The sequence below is a fragment of the Typha angustifolia genome, chromosome 13 (assembly GCF_048772165.1).
Source record: "Typha angustifolia cultivar Huaian chromosome 13, ASM4877216v1, whole genome shotgun sequence".
Lineage (NCBI taxonomy): Eukaryota > Viridiplantae > Streptophyta > Magnoliopsida > Poales > Typhaceae > Typha > Typha angustifolia.
Genome location: NC_133251.1, coordinates 5,196,993 through 5,213,762, shown reverse-complemented (window position 1 = coordinate 5,213,762; position 16,770 = coordinate 5,196,993). Strand labels below are relative to the sequence as shown.

General features: G+C 35.0%; 2 protein-coding genes across 2 annotated transcripts; both read right to left on the bottom strand.

Annotated features, from left to right (window-relative positions):
• Positions 1-740: 740 nt before the first annotated feature.
• On the bottom strand, positions 741-7,903 carry LOC140775029 (methylcrotonoyl-CoA carboxylase beta chain, mitochondrial). The gene is made up of 10 exons (XM_073118249.1): positions 7,560-7,903; positions 7,356-7,475; positions 5,788-6,222; positions 5,575-5,665; positions 4,053-4,288; positions 3,815-3,979; positions 2,389-2,463; positions 1,854-1,985; positions 1,281-1,337; positions 741-1,029 (listed from the first exon to the last, which is right to left on the bottom strand). The coding sequence occupies exons 1-10, from the start codon at positions 7,737-7,739 to the stop codon at positions 826-828; spliced, it is 1,695 nt and encodes a 564-aa protein (XP_072974350.1). The 5' UTR covers positions 7,740-7,903; the 3' UTR covers positions 741-825.
• A 1,376-nt stretch (positions 7,904-9,279) lies between these two features.
• On the bottom strand, positions 9,280-16,196 carry LOC140775030 (FLUCTUATING-LIGHT-ACCLIMATION protein 1, chloroplastic). Its single transcript, XM_073118250.1, has 6 exons — positions 15,460-16,196; positions 14,976-15,078; positions 12,022-12,077; positions 10,518-10,682; positions 9,731-9,844; positions 9,280-9,612 (listed from the first exon to the last, which is right to left on the bottom strand). The coding sequence occupies exons 1-6, from the start codon at positions 16,096-16,098 to the stop codon at positions 9,520-9,522; spliced, it is 1,170 nt and encodes a 389-aa protein (XP_072974351.1). The 5' UTR covers positions 16,099-16,196; the 3' UTR covers positions 9,280-9,519.
• Between the last annotated feature and the right edge of the window lie 574 nt (positions 16,197-16,770).

The window sequence follows — 16,770 nt, the reverse complement described above, 5'->3', positions numbered from 1 at the left end:
TCAACGACTTTCAGTTATCTGCCCAGCTAAGAGCTGTCCATGTGGCATTTGGATTAGTCTCATGTTCAAATTTTTTGTCTGTTTTCATTTGCTCCTCTGAATCAGATGGCTTCTTGTGGGAAGATTGCAGGAGTCTCTGTACAGCTTAAAAGTGCTTGCTTTTATGTGACAGTTCGTAAGGGATATTTATTCATGAATATTTTATAACTAAATATTTACTTATATGTATTTTAATTAAATTTTATATAAGGTAAGTTACACGATAAATTAAATACAAATTTTATCACAGATAAAAAGTATAATAAAATTATGCACATTTTCTAAATAAGATTTTTAATATAATTAACATACTTATTCATAGTTAGTAATTAAAAACAAATTCTTACATAAATTTATTCAAAATAATTATTATATTTTACAACTAAATAATAGAATATGAATAGATGTGTACATAATTTATATTTAAGAGATGTGTATAAAATTATCTTTAAAAACTTCTACTATGCAAGAACCTATCGATGCCTTAGTGTATATTTTAAGCCATGAACGCATTCAAACACTGGAATCTGTCATACAAAACTGGTAGTCTTATCCACTACTTCACAACTAAGTTGTACTGTTTAAATATCACTGTACCATTTATACTATATACTTATGACATGATGAATTATATTCAAAAGACTTGATAAGTATAATACCCGCTATGTCTTCTCAAAGTTCCTACAAGATCACAAAAAATATCTGATAATGGCTGCCTTTCAGGCTTCCATCTAACTTTATTTATTTATTGACTAAAATTGTCTTGCGAAGAAATAATTATTACAGTTACATCCTGAAGACACCATATTTTGTGTCTTCTGGGATTGGCTTAGCAGAAGCAGAAAGACAAAGGCTCAGAACTTTCCTTGTGTCTGCAGGGTCTATAATTCCATCATCCCAGAGCCTCGCAGTCGAGTAATATGGACTTCCTTCTCTCTCATAGGCTTCCACAACTCGACCTTTGAAGCTTTCTTCTTCATCTTTGGTCCACTGCAAGAAATAAAGGTTGGTGCATGTGATTCACCGCAGCTATTTAAACTACATAAGTCTAGAACGGAAGAGAACTGATGAAGTCGTGATTTCTAATGAATACAACCCATTAGCCCACATCAAGAAGTTCATTCTGAGAGGGTCTCTGAATCCAAGTTCTGTGCCAGACCATCTAATCCGGTCTAATATAATATCTTAAATATTTTGTGCTATTTGTTGATTTCATTAAAATAAAGAAGTCAGAGCAGTACCTCAACTCCCTGCCTTTTCTTGTTGTTCCTCTCTATCTGGGCAAGAACACCTGCAGCCTGTAAAGGAAATAAAGTTCAGAATTTCGAGGAAAGAAACTGGGTGTTCTCATGTCTATATAAATGTAAGTCTCCTTCTAGAACTTCTGTTTTACGGGCCAGATCTGGCTAATTAAATCCAGTGGCAAGCATCTCAACAAGCTAATATTATTTATGTTAATAGATATGAGTGTAACACCAGCACAAACTACTTGACCTTCATTTATTACCATAGAAGAAAAGAATGCCTCATTACGTTACGTTATATCCTTGGAAAGAGCATCATACTTCTAGTAAAGATCTAATATCTCAGAATGATCATTGTTTTGTTGACTTATGATATCAACCATATACAACGAGACCTTAAGGTAGAATTTTGTATCAGCATTTTGGAGCTAAATCTTAAATAATTAAATTCCACTGATACATGGTTGCAAAATAATCATGCAGATGCCAGTAGAGAAGAAAAATTTTCGAAATTGGCATGCTTTTTAATGAAGACGAGTCTCAGCAGTATGTGAATTAATCATCTGTTACCTGAATGCCACCCATTACGGATATCTTAGCAGTAGGCCAGAGAAACAAGAAATTAGGACTGTATGCACGTCCACACATTCCATAATTCCCAGCTCCAAAACTTCCACCAACAATGATTGTTATTTTTGGAACCTTAAAAAATGAAGACCAGTTTCTGATTAGCAAAATTTATCAGGGCATAATCTAGTGACAAGTGAGAGCAGCAACGAACTATTTAAACAAAGTAATTTTACTTTCTCAAGAGGGAATATTCACATTACTCCTCTCATTTAATGACTAACTTTTCAGTATGTTTACAGATTCAGAAGTTACCAGTTGTCAATTTTATGCACAAGAATAATAACAGTACAGACAAGCAATAAGTAATGTTAACTATAACAACCATGAGCTAAATTGAGTATCATCAAATAGTCGAGTGCTAGTTTGAGAACTCTTCTGGTGTTCCTTAAAATGTGTCCATTCAGGTATAAGCATGGAGCAAAAAGAATGCCTTCCGAGATGCATTTACAGAAGAAAAACTGGTAGGAAGTCTGACCTTTGAACAGGAAACTGCCATAACCATTTTAGCTCCAGCTTTTGCAATACCACTGGCTTCAGATTTTGACCCAACCTATTAAACAATTTATCAACAATGAGCAAAAATATGGTCCATCCATTTAATCAAATAGCGGTAAAATCAAAATAAGTTATACATCCACTTTGATAAGCAAATGTTATGTATATCCAAATGACATAATTCTAAACTTCAACCAAAATAAAATGGAGTATCCAGCATACACAATACTATGTGACAAAAGCATACACCATTTACGACAACAATAAAACAAGATACCAAAAACTGAGTATTTGATTTTCTTAGGAAAGCCCATCAAAGTCTGAAATGGACGAGGTAAGGTGTTCCAGAATTGTATAATTTGGGTAATAAAAATGAGCTGTATGGTATGAGGCGTTATTTTGCCTTTGCATCTTTGATCCTGATGGCTATGGAAGATTTGGATGAACAAAGTTTAGTTGCTGAGCATAAAAGCCCAAAGACAGGCAAGAAGAGTCTAATATCTGACATATCATCATTTGCATGGTATCTCACAATGTCGTATGACTAAATCAGGATCTCAGCAAATAAGGACTACTCTCGGCCTGCACCAATCAGGCTGGTCATTCAAGCCAGCATGTACAACACAACTGCACTAGATAGAATGAGTGTATTCAATTACACTGGGAGGTAACTGTCTATTTAAATTCTAACAGAATTTTCCTTCATAATATGTTTTAACCAATTTTTCCAATTCTTTTAAATTTCAATCATAATGTATGGTTTGTCTATTTAAAGAAAATTAGCCAAGTAAACATGATAACTGTCTTGTCAAATCATCTTACATCTGGTTTTGACAGGGTGACCAATGTTTGCTACTTTAAAGTCTCACCAAAGAAAAGAAGTCTAATAAATTCTTAAAACCCAGAAACTCTAATGTAAAATTCTAACAAACAATTCTGGATGGGTGTAGGTGGAACAGTTTGGTTGTGTGGTAGTTCCTGGGTTTCTTTTGTGGGTTGGTTGTTTAGGGTTGCTGTTATTGCAAGGACATTTTGTGGATTGTGGGTAGTTGTTCATAGGCTACTTTTGTTTTATGTGAAGTGTCACCCTTATTCAAAGCGATATCCAGTTATCTACTAAGATATAAGTAAAAACAAACGCAAGATTATATGATGATGGCTCTTTATACTTTCTATTTATGTATAAATGAATTCTCTGTATGTGATAACCATTTGGTTGGCAAAGTTAATGAATGATGAAATGTACTATGCAGTTAGCACCAATACCAAAAATATACATCAGACTCGGCTTCCAACAAGTAAAAGATTTGTCCAGTTACTAGATTAACCTTGTGATACTGTGCATGTGTATAGATGCATAATCAATTAATAAAATTCTGACAAGAAAGATAAGTCCAAAACCATACCATAAATCCAGTGATATTTTGAAGGAATATCAAAGGGATATTTCGCTGGTCACATAATTGAATGAAGTGGGAACCTTTTAGAGCAGATTCAGTGAATAATATGCCATTGTTTCCTATTATACCAACTGGTTGTCCACAGATCCTTGCAAAACCTGTTACAAGTGTCTATGTACACATAAAGTTAATCCACAATTTTGTAGATAAAAGATATCATGGTCCAGGATATAAAAACTCTTACAGTTCCATATAACTTCTTGAATTCATCAAATTCACTGCCATCTACAATACGAGCAATTACTGATCGAATGTCAAATGGCTGCTTCTGATCATTTGGTGCAATTGAGCGAAGTTCCTTTATATCATATAATGGTTCTCTGTAATCAAAAGAAATACTTGGTGAACTATGTGCTCCTTTTCCAGCCATGTGTAAGTTCTTGACAATGTTTCTCCCTATTACTAGGCCATGGAGTTCATCTACATCAAATTTGGCAACAAAATATATTATCAGGAATACATAAGTGCAATATTTTTTTTTCCTTTCAAGAAATAAAGAACATTGGGAGGGGACAGAAATGTAATATGGACGAGAGCAGTGTGGAAGAAAAGGAAACAAAGAGCTAGTGTTTAGTACCAGTTAGCAGCTGAAAAATTGGGAAAACTAAATGGTTATAGCCAGCATATGTAGCCATATGCCCCATTATAATAGTGCAAGGAAAAAAATATAAGATGATAGAGCACAGAAAAATACAACAATATGTCATCTAAAATGGTAGAAGCATTTTAGTACGTCTACATAATACGTAGTATATGAGAATCCTTTGGAGAGCAGTGAAGAAAAAAAGAAATAGATGAGAAGCATAAGGTCTTGATTCTCGACCAAGCCAACAGGATTACTGGACTGTTAATGTGATTGTAAGAAATATTTGTCGATGTCACTGTAAATGCCACAAGTAAGTTGGAAACATCCTCATCAATATTACCCTGGGCATTATCTTGGTACTTTATGTTATATGCATTCGTGTCATGTCTCATAACTCTCTTTCCTCTTTCAATCTTTTCCATATATATACATACATACATACATATATATATATATATATATATATATATGTATACCATTTTCTAACAACATAAGGTTTTAGAGTAATTTGTGAATTATCATGGTATAAGAGTAAGAGGTATTCTGTTTAAATCTCACCAGAGCTATCTATCATTTAAAATATAAAGTTAACCTCAACCAACATATCTAAATCCGCTTCTAGGGCTATTAAAATGTCTAAAGCCCAATGTGAGGGATTGTTAGAATATAAAAAAATTAAACTATTATTTCCTAACAACTTAATATTTTAGAATAATGGCATATACATGTATATGCGCATCTGGAAGTTTAGACTTACAAAGCTTCACTAATGAAACTATAAAATGGAGGTATTAACCAGAGACAAACCAAAAATAAGAATACCCATTGTTTATTCCAGAGTCGGAGATTCTTGAATCTAAGAATAGATGCCAAAATTGTTCTGAAGTAACAATTAAGAAGAGCATTATAAGTCAAGACAAGCATTTCAGATGTCATTCTAACTATTAAGAACAGCTTACAGAGTTACATTTATGTGTTTCTATGGGTATTAGGTGCTCAATCTTGAAAATTGAGTGACAAGAAACAGCAATCAAACATAAATGAGCATAAATTGGAGAAAGTCGGCATCCAATGTAAAGTTAATGCACTTTTCAATTGTATGGAAATTAACCAAACATACCTTCTGCATAATAATCAGATACCCCTGATATCTTACAATGCATGGAAGCCCCTCCCAAATCCTCAGCAGATACCTCCTCTCCTGTAGCAGCCTACAAATTTGCTTCAAAACTAGCCCAGATTTTAAAAGATGTTCGAAGTTTCCTTGAAGAATTTAGTCAAAGTTGCATAAGTGCTGCCAAAACATGAATGAAAACTGACACCAAATACTAACCTTTACAAGGGGAGGACCAGCTAAAAATATTGTGCCATTGCCCTTGACCATAACACTTTCATCAGCCATTGCCGGTATGTAGGCACCACCAGCAGTACAAGAACCTAAAACCAATGCAATCTGAGGAATGCCCTCCGCAGACATTTTTGCTTGGTTATAGAATATTCTACCAAAGTTATCTCTGTCAGGAAATACTTCAGCCTGTCTTGGAAGATTAGCACCTCCACTATCAACAAGATATATACAAGGCAATTTGCATTGAGAAGCAATTTCTTGTGCCCTCAGATGCTTCTTGACAGTGATAGGATAATATGTGCCTCCTTTTGTGGTGGGGTCATTGGCGACAAACATACACAGCCGTCCATGTACAGGACCTATTCCAGTAATAATTCCACCAGATGGTAATGATTCCTCATAAAGGTCATAACCTGCAAGCTTCATGGCTTAAAACTAATTAGGATCAGAGGAGGCAAAGACTATAACCTAGCTGCATCAGCAGTGAAATTTATGAATATATAACAGAGGCTAAAAATTAAACTAAATCCCTTCGGTAGAATAGGAACAAAAATAATAGGGACAACCAAATGAGTATGCAGTAAATAAGTATGATTATGTTAAATGTTATAAAGTCATGGTAATTTTGTGATCTAACATGGCTTCAAAATGATAAGTTGTAGTTACTATAGAAAAATACAACTCATATTATTGATGTAAATCATTAGACAATTCGAAGATAAATTAAGTTTGAATGCATACTCATATAGATCAACAAGTTAAAAAGTACCTAAGCTAATAAGCAGTCTGCTACCATTCAGCCTATTATGTAGTTGCCTGAAGTAGCAGCTTACCGCTATCAGTATTACCTAGACGATAATGTCTTACTAGAAGTGTCCTTGCATTGGATATTCATTCTAATTTTGCACACTTGTTGGACTTTTCAGTATTGAGCTTTTTCCAACTCTTTAAACAAGCCTGTTACTTTGTTAAGACGAATTCCACAAGAATGGTTTAGGGGACAGTTCATTAACTGAAGCCCTAATAGGCAGTTTAGGGACAGTCTTTTTTTGCACTTCTTCTTCAATAAGTAATCTGTTGAATCTCTTCTAAAAAATCCTATCTTGCAATGAATATCCTGCTATCCCTCAACACATCCAAATTTATACCAAGTGGAGAACTCCACAAAGAGATAATAATATACTTCATGTGCAAATCAATAGTTTAATCAGCCCACAACTATTCTCCAGAGAGAAGAACAAAACCCAAATGAATAGTTAGTATAATTAACCTGCACCTATCTAGCTTGTTACTATGTTTTTTGCACTAACAAGCAAGGAGACCAATGAAGTGAAACTACACATTTACAATTTCAGGCTCCCTGCAAGATAGAAGATGGCGAAACAAAATATTAAACGAATAAGAAGAAAGGAATAGCACAAAAAACTACAAAAACAGCAAAATTCACTCAAATAGATATCCATTTATGTCATTAATCATCAATTTTTACGAAATCCAACAGAAGTGAACCCAAACCAATCATCACCGATATTTAAATTCTAACATTAACAAACCTGAGAAAGCTCAAGAAACGACGATCCAGGATCAACCAAGCGATCGATCCGGTCCCTCGGGAGGAGCTTGTTGCGACTCCTATTCCGCTTCACTGCTTCAGCACCTCCGCCGCCAAGAACCTGTCGAAGCAACGATTACACAAATGTCTAGTCTTCCACCCAAAAAAAAAAAAAAAATCCAGTTCGAAGAGGAGTGGGGCGGACCTTTTGAATCTGGGAGTGGAGATTGGAGATGAGATCGTCGACGGCGGCAGAGTTGCAAGCGAAGGAATCGGAATTCCGATCGATGCCGTCGGGGAGGACGGCGGAGGAGAAGGCCAATCGGGTCTGATGCGGTTGGAGGCGCCTCCTCCATGGTTGTTGCTTTGCGAGTATCCGGAGCATCGTTGGCTTATTCGAGGTGTAGGACTTTGGGAGGTTCGGAGAGGAATGTGAAAAGAGTTATCCCACTTCTTTGTGGATAAGAACGTCGGATAAATAGACAGATAGATCGATAAGATATACACATGTAGTTGTGAAGGAACCGGGATCTCCACGGCTCCTCCTCCTCCTCCTCACTACCTTGTTGGAAGGAGATAAATAAATAAATAAATAAAAGGCTGCGCAAGATTAGTATGCATATAAAAAAAAGGTTTCGAAATAGGTGAGTTGCAAATTATCTACTCCAAAACTAATAATATTTTATTGGAGTCTATTTTTTTTTCACGAATAAATAGCAAAATAGTGAGGAGTACAGTTAAAATACACAGAGGTATAATTATAATTTTTATAATTATCTAAGTAGCTATAGAAAATTTTGGGTAAACCAATGAATACTTCATCGATTTGGTGCTTATAGCTATAAATTTCTTGTGTGTAAACCAATGAATAGTTCGTCGATTTTATTTACGCAGCACCAAATGATCTCCCGCCGGCTAAAAGATTAACTAATTCCATGCGTGGCGTCGAAGTGGTCGTCCAGGTATACAATTTTTAAGCTCAACTATTTAGGTACAAATATTGCTGTTCATATTATATATGTATAACATAATATCTGCCAATACGCTATTATTGGGCTCCTGTCAGTCATAAGGTCGTTTTGAGGCATGGGGATGAGGAATTTTTTTTATAGATTTCCCTTAAAAAAACAAAAGGTTGTAATAGTGTACGTCTAGGCTACCCACTATCCCATTCAGTCAAGCTTATCTGATCATTGGAGGCTATTTGCATGAACAAAAAAAAAGAAATCTTGAATTTTATTAATAATAAGATTGGGTTCTTAAAACCCAATGCAATTGTATTTTTTTTATACTAAACACATTTATTTTATGATAAATTATGTATAATGTACACAAGAGTATGCATTTGCTATTTTTTTTTTAAAAAAAACATCGTTAATAAGTAAACATAATTGACATCTCTTTAGAAGAAGCATTACATACCCTAGTATGGTTTCTGACTCTTTCATGCTATCCATTGACCAGTTGTATGACCGTACAACTAAACATTATTATTATTCAAATAAGCGAGTTACAAACTAGTTTAAGAGAGAGAGAGAGTGACTTCTATTCCGCATACAAAAGAGAATCATTTTTTTCAGATAACAAATTATTCAAGAAAAATCACTAACTCGATTTTTGGTACAGATAGCAAATTGAACAATTGGCACACATAGCTAAATTGTCATTTTTTGACAGACATGTACGTACTGTCTTATTTTTACAGACATGGACATACTATCTTGTAAGACATTCACGTGAACCAAAACTCAACTAATCAAATAAGTGATTTTGTACCTCATCAAAAGCGGGTACAGTGTTTCCTGTGCAGATTTAGACCAGTCAAAAACTTGTAACACAGGTGGGTAGGATCAAAGCATTGTGCCAAATTGGGTTTGAATACCTGGTATAGTTAAATAGTTACAAAAAAAGGAAGGCAACGAAACTTGTTGGAATTGAGCGTGGATCAAAATTGCAGAACCCCATAGCCAAATGTTGGTAACAACCAAAATACTGTGGTTAGAGACATGAAGCTATAAATAAACAACATTTTTGTGAAACCTCCGCCCGGAGGATTAACATACCAGAGAGCTTACATATATGCACTTACTCATTTACAATTATAATACCTGACCATAACTCATAACCGACTCACTTGTTACCAAGTTGCTACTCGGCGTGTGATACTACAGGGGCCTCAAAAGTGAATAGTCTTCAAGGAGCTCCCGCTCCGATAGTGTGTCGTTCTCGTTCTGAGGAGTCCACAAGACCTCAACAGCCTGCAAACGAAAGTTTTCGCCATGAAAAATATAAGCACTAGGACTCTAAATGGAGGATTTTTCTTCTTTTCGACGTCTGTTACAAGGTAATATAGAAATTATAAGGCACAAGAAATACCAGAGTTTTGCTGGAAGGTATGGATCCAAGCTTTTGTAGTGCCACCTTCAAGTCTGAACTGCTATTGATAGTGGGTAGCTTATGTACACCCTCAGCAGCGACCAGGATTGTTATCTGAAAGTGCATGGAGGGATCATGGAAATTCAATCTAAGATCTCAGATGTTAAAGATGACTTACTACAATCACATTAAATTTGAATCAGCAAAAAATTGGCTCAGCAGTTGTGATCTCAAGCTATTTGACATTTTACATAAAGAATAATTTCAATTAATCTTGGATCAACATATAATGCTTCAAAAAGCTCCAGACATGCTTTGAGAATCTGGGATAGGAAAGGCTGGGTTGTTGTTCAAGCTAGGTCAACAAATGGAAACATATAATCATGTAGTATAGCAATATCAAATTTTCTGACTACTTTCAAAAGTAAAATGCATAAAATGGAACTTAGCTATGTATGTAACCTTCCATTTTACACTTTTATAAGCACCTAGGTTCTTGTAACATAGGCCATGTAACAGTAAACCTCGAGTATTGCTGTGGGAGATGTGAAGTTTCCAAAAACACAAAAAAAATTGCAAAATATCTCAAAATTTGTCATGAGTTCTAAGAAAATTATATGGACTAGGATATATATATACACAGAGAGAGAGAGAGAGTACAGACCAAGAATATCTGGATAATCAGCATCATCCAAATCAAACATCATGGATCAATTATAAGCTTCAAAAAATTGAGAAATTTCTATAGCGGGATGCAAATTAGTCAATCCACCAAAATTTTACTTACCACAATATATTCATTGCTAAAGCTACTTGATCTTTGGTTGGTCGTTTTGTGCCTTTTAATGCTGTTCACATTCACAAGTGTCTCTTCATCAAATTTGCCTCGCTCCTCAATCGAAAGTTGATTGAAACGCTTCTCACCATCTTCTATACTTCGTTTTGTATCCACCTATCAATGTGCCATTCAGTGAGATAGTGCTATATCAAATGTGCTTAGGCACACAAGAACATGGAAAGAGATTCACAATACCAGCTGTGGTAATTTAGCATACATTAACTATCAACATTCCAAGCTTCTACTGTTATGATTGCTAAGAGCAACATAAAATATTAAGAGAAAAGATCCTTAACACTTAGAAATATCTAATAATACATTTCTTTTGAATTCAGGACAAAGGTCAACTCTCTTGCAGGTTCAGAACATCTTTCTAAAATTTTGCGCAAAAAAATACTAGTTTTACTCAATATGATGCTTAACTACAAAGCCCTATTTCCGAGTGCAACATGTATAACAAAATTTTATAGGGAGATACATATTAGAGTCAATAGATGATAATAGCTGAGGGCAAATGGTCTACTAAGGTCACACAGTATGGGTTTTACACAACAAACCAAATAAAAAGAAAGGAAAGCTGGAAGAATAAGAAAACATGAATTCACAATTATTTAACATATAAGATTAAAGTTTGGACTTTATTGAAATATAGTATCATTGAATTCACGTTGCCATGTTTCGAGAAAATAAATGTGAAAAATTCACAGATTATCAAGCAGAGCATTCAAGCAGATATGTTCATTTCAGCGTCCTTGGATTTAAGCAAAATCTGATGGTAAAAGGAGCATACTAAAGGCTGAAGACAACAACATGAAACTTGGAGCAAAGAGTTTAAAGATAAGAAACATATCTGCATGTCCTGTTTGACTATCCTCAACAAACTAATTCTCAAAATAGCTGAATCTCCAAAGCAAGGTACAAGTAATGTGTTTATTAAGTGGTATAGCTTGCCCCTTAGTCCAAGTCTCCAAGAGGTCACGAATTCTTGAGATGGAAACAACCTCCTCAGAAATGAGGATAAACTTACCTATATCTTCCCTCCAAAGATCCTACGTCAGCAGGATCCTCCAGCATTAGAATGCCCTTTTCTAATGCATTTCATTTTTCCTTGTATGAGTTTAGAAGTCTTTTTGTTCTTTTTGGGACTCTTAGAAGTCAGAGAGTCTCATGTATTTACAAGATTTGTATAAAAAACTTGCAACATATCAAATTTCTATATACAGCATCATTATCAATTTATCATTAATAAGCCCATGTCTTCATGTATTTACGAAGGAATAAATTTACGTTTGTATAATGTAGAGTTGTAGACATCTCAACGCATGATTACATACACAAGACAAACAAAACAGATTAATATCTCAAATGCTGATTGCAAACATACAAAAAATTTAATAATATGAAATGCATTCAGCATTAAGAAACGTGTCAAGTAAAATGGGAAGTCACTTACAGACGAATAAGCAGAGATGCAGCAATCTGGATGGCGAAGCAAAGCCAATGCTGTCTCTAAAAGTACAGAAGTTGAAGTGTCAAACTACGTACGATATCAAGGATAGAAGAACTAACAAATTATGGACACTTGAAGATAGCAAAAACATTTATCCCAATGAACTAACAAAATAAAATATATAGCAAAATATAAAGCACAAATAACTATCTAGAGTTGGATGCCATGAGACGGCCAACTAGGACTGTAGTTTTACTATAGTTCTTCTATATGTGGATATCGTAAATCAAAGTTCTGAAACTCGAGATCAACTGCCAAAAAAAATAATAATACGTATGAGTTGTACTGATCGAATCGGCCGCTCATATTGAATCAGACTATTTTTTATTACAAAAAATCATAAATATTATTTTGAAATGCAAGAAAATATTTCTAAATATTTAGAAAAAAGTACATAAAATAAAATAAGAAAATAAAAATTACTCACGTTTGAAATCTAAAAAGAATGATAAATTTTGAACTTGATCAATAAATTTCTATGCTCGTAAATTACTATGCAAAGCAATAGGAAGAGCTCATTGGATCAGTTATTAGATGAGCTTGATGAAGTATGCGGGATGAGAGAAGAGTGTGTGTGAAAGATAAAAACTAAAAGTTAAAAACTCGAAAAGAAGGCAACATGGGACATTAATTATTGATGTTTCTCAAGTCGGATCTATCTATATTAGGCCTAAATCATTAAAAAAAAAAAACCATTTCAATAAGTTTCAGTCGAGTTTCAACTGGCCCAACCCAAACCGGCCGATCCATATCAAAGCCAATCCACTTTAACCATTCAACCATGGATGCTTAATAGGGATCATCTTATATTGTGAATAACCAAATTCCAATTGAAATGACATCTTTCACAGGAATCAATGGAAGGACATCAATTCAAATCTTGAATCTTCGAATTATTAAGAGAGATCAAGAATTCTCACTATTTCTTATCTTCATGGATCAAATTCGATCCAATGGGATCTTTCACTCACATGTTTTTCCACCAAGAATGTTTTATGAAACATTTTGAAACCCGAATTTTAAATATCCGACTTTCATGTATATCACAAGGTTCATCAAACTGATTTCGAGCTAGAATCGGGATCGATTAAAATTGGGATCCATGTGTAAAATTTGTTTGCAAGTTCTCTTAGCAAATTTTTACTACTCTAAAGGGAATCTTTTTTTTTAACAAACAGATTTGTTCTATTCATTTCTCTATCGGAATTCATTTTGTTTATGATCTAGATTAAGAGTAAAAAAAAAAGAACTTCAATCAAAGAAAAGAGTCCAGCTTCACCTAGTGAAAAAGAGATTCCAAAGAACATGAAAGATAGGAATGTAGGGCAACTAAGTAATCCAAGGACAATTTAATGAGAACTTGAGAAGTAAACAAACAGTGAAGCAGAAGATAAATTTCAGTTATTAGAAAATAGACTTCATCTTGAGGAATTAGAAAATGAATTGGCACTTGTAGATGTATCATAAGTAGGGCTATCAAAAAAATCGAGCAACTCGAGCTCGGCTCAGCTACGGCTTGACAAAGGCTCGGCTCGTATATAAATGAGCCAAATCTAAACAAAATTGCCAGCATGAAAAGCTCAAAATTATAAATATTTGTATATATATATATATATATATATATAGTAGTTGTTTCAGTCAACTTTATTTTATTACTTTGTCCTTATATATTTATTTTTATCCCATCTTCTTCTCTCTCCTCTATTATTTTACCAGCCATCAAGTTTTGTTACTTATCTTATGTTATTACTTTCTCTTTTCTCTATGACCTATCACATCTCTCTCATTCCATCTCATTTAATCAAATTCTGACCCACATATTTTCTTATTGTATTTATCATTTTCTTTCTCCTTATGACAAACCTATACTATTCTCCCTCCTCATCTCATTTCCAACTCTTCTTCAACCCAAAAACCAAAATATAACCCTACTGTAGCAATACATCCCCCAATAACTCCTCTTTCTCCTTCCCTCTCTCAATTTCTTACCCTCTCATCCCTTATTATTCTTCCACCTCTCTTCTCCCTCACTTTGGATTAGAACGATGTCAATGAGAGTGTATAGACCGACGCTAACCTCTCTCCTCTCCTTCCTCTTTCCTCTCTTCCTCCTGTTTTCTCAGCTCATTTCCAGTTCAAGCTCAGCTAGGGCTCAAATTTATTCGGCTTGAGATAAAGTGAGTTGAGCCTAAACTAATTTCGAGCCAAGCCTAAGCAACTTCAAGCCCTCTCAAGCACAGCTCGTTTACACCCCCTAATTAGAAGGTAACTAACCATAGGTAGAACAAGACATACCTAGAAGAATATAAATTAGAAGTCAGGCATAATTGAAAATAGTCAAACTGAAATTAGTCAAACAATGCCATTTTACAAATTATACACAATGCCTCTTATGGTACATAATGGACTCATCTAGCATAATAGTAAGGCTATACCCAATTCATCCTAGAGAATAGTCCAAGTCATTTAAAAACTCTACAACAGGCACAAAGCTATATATGTTGCCTGCTAAACCTTGCTATGGAGATTCATGATTTGAATGCCCTTTAGTTCATATGAAGTGCATAGTCAAAGAATTGGAAGAACAAAGAGAAAACCTGTTAGCAACTGTCAGTAGGGGCCTGATGAAGAGCTTATTGTGCAAACCTAAAGAATGGCAGAATGGATGGCAGAAAAGTGGTCGCATGTATGAAAGAATTCTACAGATAAGACACAAAATTTAGTGTGTAGTATTTTTATTTATTCTAGTTAGAAAGAAGATGATATATTTTCCATGGAAGAAATATGGACATGAGCACTCACAAAACTGGTTCTTTCCGTGTGTTCACTGTGCAGGATAAAATTGTTGCAACGAATATATGAAATGGACTTTAGAACCTTGTAATATACGGCTTTACCTGTCAACACATAATTCAACCCCTGTGGAGTAGATGTATCTGCACTCTCAGCTATTTTATCAAGATCTCTTTGAAATGATCGAGCCATGCCCAATAAGCCAACCTGAAAATCAGAGCCAGCTGAGGAACTAGTGAAACTTCCAGAAACAAAAGTCAGAATTAAAAATTGGATTTCAAGAATTGCTTTCCTCCTCCTAATGTGCATTTGATTTTCAGTGGATTTGGATGGATTTCAGTATATGTAATGAAATCCAATTATTTGAGAATGATTTCAATGGAATTCATTTGCCTGACACGTATTTTGTTACATTCTAGTTGATGAACATATAATGTAATGAATTCCTAACTTGAAACAAACAACAAGATTAGAAGGATTTCATTTCAATTTCATTATTTTGCAAACAATGGGATTCACTTTCAAATGAACTCAATTGAATTCCATCCATTATTGAATTGGTTCTAATAAAAGATGTGCTCCTCATACCTGAAGCTTGACTACGCTCGTCTTTTGCGTCTCCGTGAGAACACTTCCACCAGCAGACCAATCCGAAAGAGCGGCAAAAAGCAAGAAAAACCCTGCGATCCCTATCATAGTAGAAATCGTACCAGACACTGACAAGATCGGAGACGAATAGAACGGCGCGGAATAAAACGACCCCGTCAATGGAGCGGAATAACTCCGCGAATAAGAAGGAGAATACGAAGAGGAATGAGAAGATCTCGACCTGGAGGAAGAAGAAGAGAAAGCACTTCCCCCCATTCTTCCACCCGATGCAGCGAGGGCACTAAAAGGGTCAACCATCACGAGGGCTCCAATAAGCAACAAAGCGATCGCGGACTTCTTCCATGGCTTCAAGGCTTCAAGAACCGAACTGATGAGGTGATCAAAAGGGCTCGTGCGGCCCTCCAAACTGGGAGAAGAAGGACTAGGGCTAGGGTTACGGTTACGGTTACGGTTGGATTGGGCGGCGCAGATTTTGATGGCTCGATTGGTTTGGATTGGAGGGGAGGGGAAACGGAGGGGAAACTTGGGGAGCAGAGGGTTAAATCTCAATGGAGGAGGTCGAGATTGGGATGGATAGCGGAGGAGGGAGACGGATTTGAGGAGCGAAGCGGTCGCCATGGGATTCGAAGGAGGAGGGAGGTTGTGAGACGCCAATTCGCCGTGGAGGCGAGATTTTTGAGAGGCGAGAGCGGGATCGTGTGGTAGCCACGAAAACGGATCCAACAGTGGAAACACTACATCCGTATCCACTAGTATATATATATATATAAGCAAATACTTTAATACCCTTCTAAAATTTATAAATTAATCTAACGACTATAATAGCCAGTTTTTATACTCCTTATCCATTTCTCGATTCAAGACCACGTTACATAAAAAATATATATATATTAGTCAAAAAGATTTAATTACGTGTACGGATTATACTTTCTTTTCTTTCATTAAGATTTTTCTATTTTAGATATGATTGTGATAGGTATGATTATACCTTAATTATAGGAGATATACTAATTTTGAAGTGGTTGATCAAACTAGCTTTATTCTAAATTTATTTACCAAAATAGATTGCTTATCAAACTTAAAATTAAAAGGGTCATTATTTTACATCAAGAGTGCTTTCTAGTTAAACTCTTTGACTCAAATGTATACTATATTTATAGATTTTATGTAAGAAAAACTAATGAAGTCGTTTACGCTGCTATTCCGTTGAAATTTTTTTATATATATAATATATTGAACTCTATTATAAAATATGAGGCATTAGGTTCAGATAAATCTTATTCGGTCGTA

Coding starts and splice junctions, on each gene's coding strand:
- LOC140775029 (XM_073118249.1), bottom strand. CDS start 7,739: ATGCTCCGGATACTCGCAAAGCAACAACCATGGAGGAGGCGCCTCCAA. Junction 4,289..5,574: donor ATCTGATTATTATGCAGAAG/GTATGTTTGGTT, acceptor AATTTGATGTAG/ATGAACTCCATGGCCTAGTA. Junction 2,464..3,814: donor AAAATATCACTGGATTTATG/GTATGGTTTTGG, acceptor ATTGTTTAATAG/GTTGGGTCAAAATCTGAAGC.
- LOC140775030 (XM_073118250.1), bottom strand. CDS start 16,098: ATGGCGACCGCTTCGCTCCTCAAATCCGTCTCCCTCCTCCGCTATCCA. Junction 9,845..10,517: donor TTAGCAATGAATATATTGTG/GTAAGTAAAATT, acceptor ATGCACTTTCAG/ATAACAATCCTGGTCGCTGC. Junction 9,613..9,730: donor TACCTTCCAGCAAAACTCTG/GTATTTCTTGTG, acceptor TTTCGTTTGCAG/GCTGTTGAGGTCTTGTGGAC.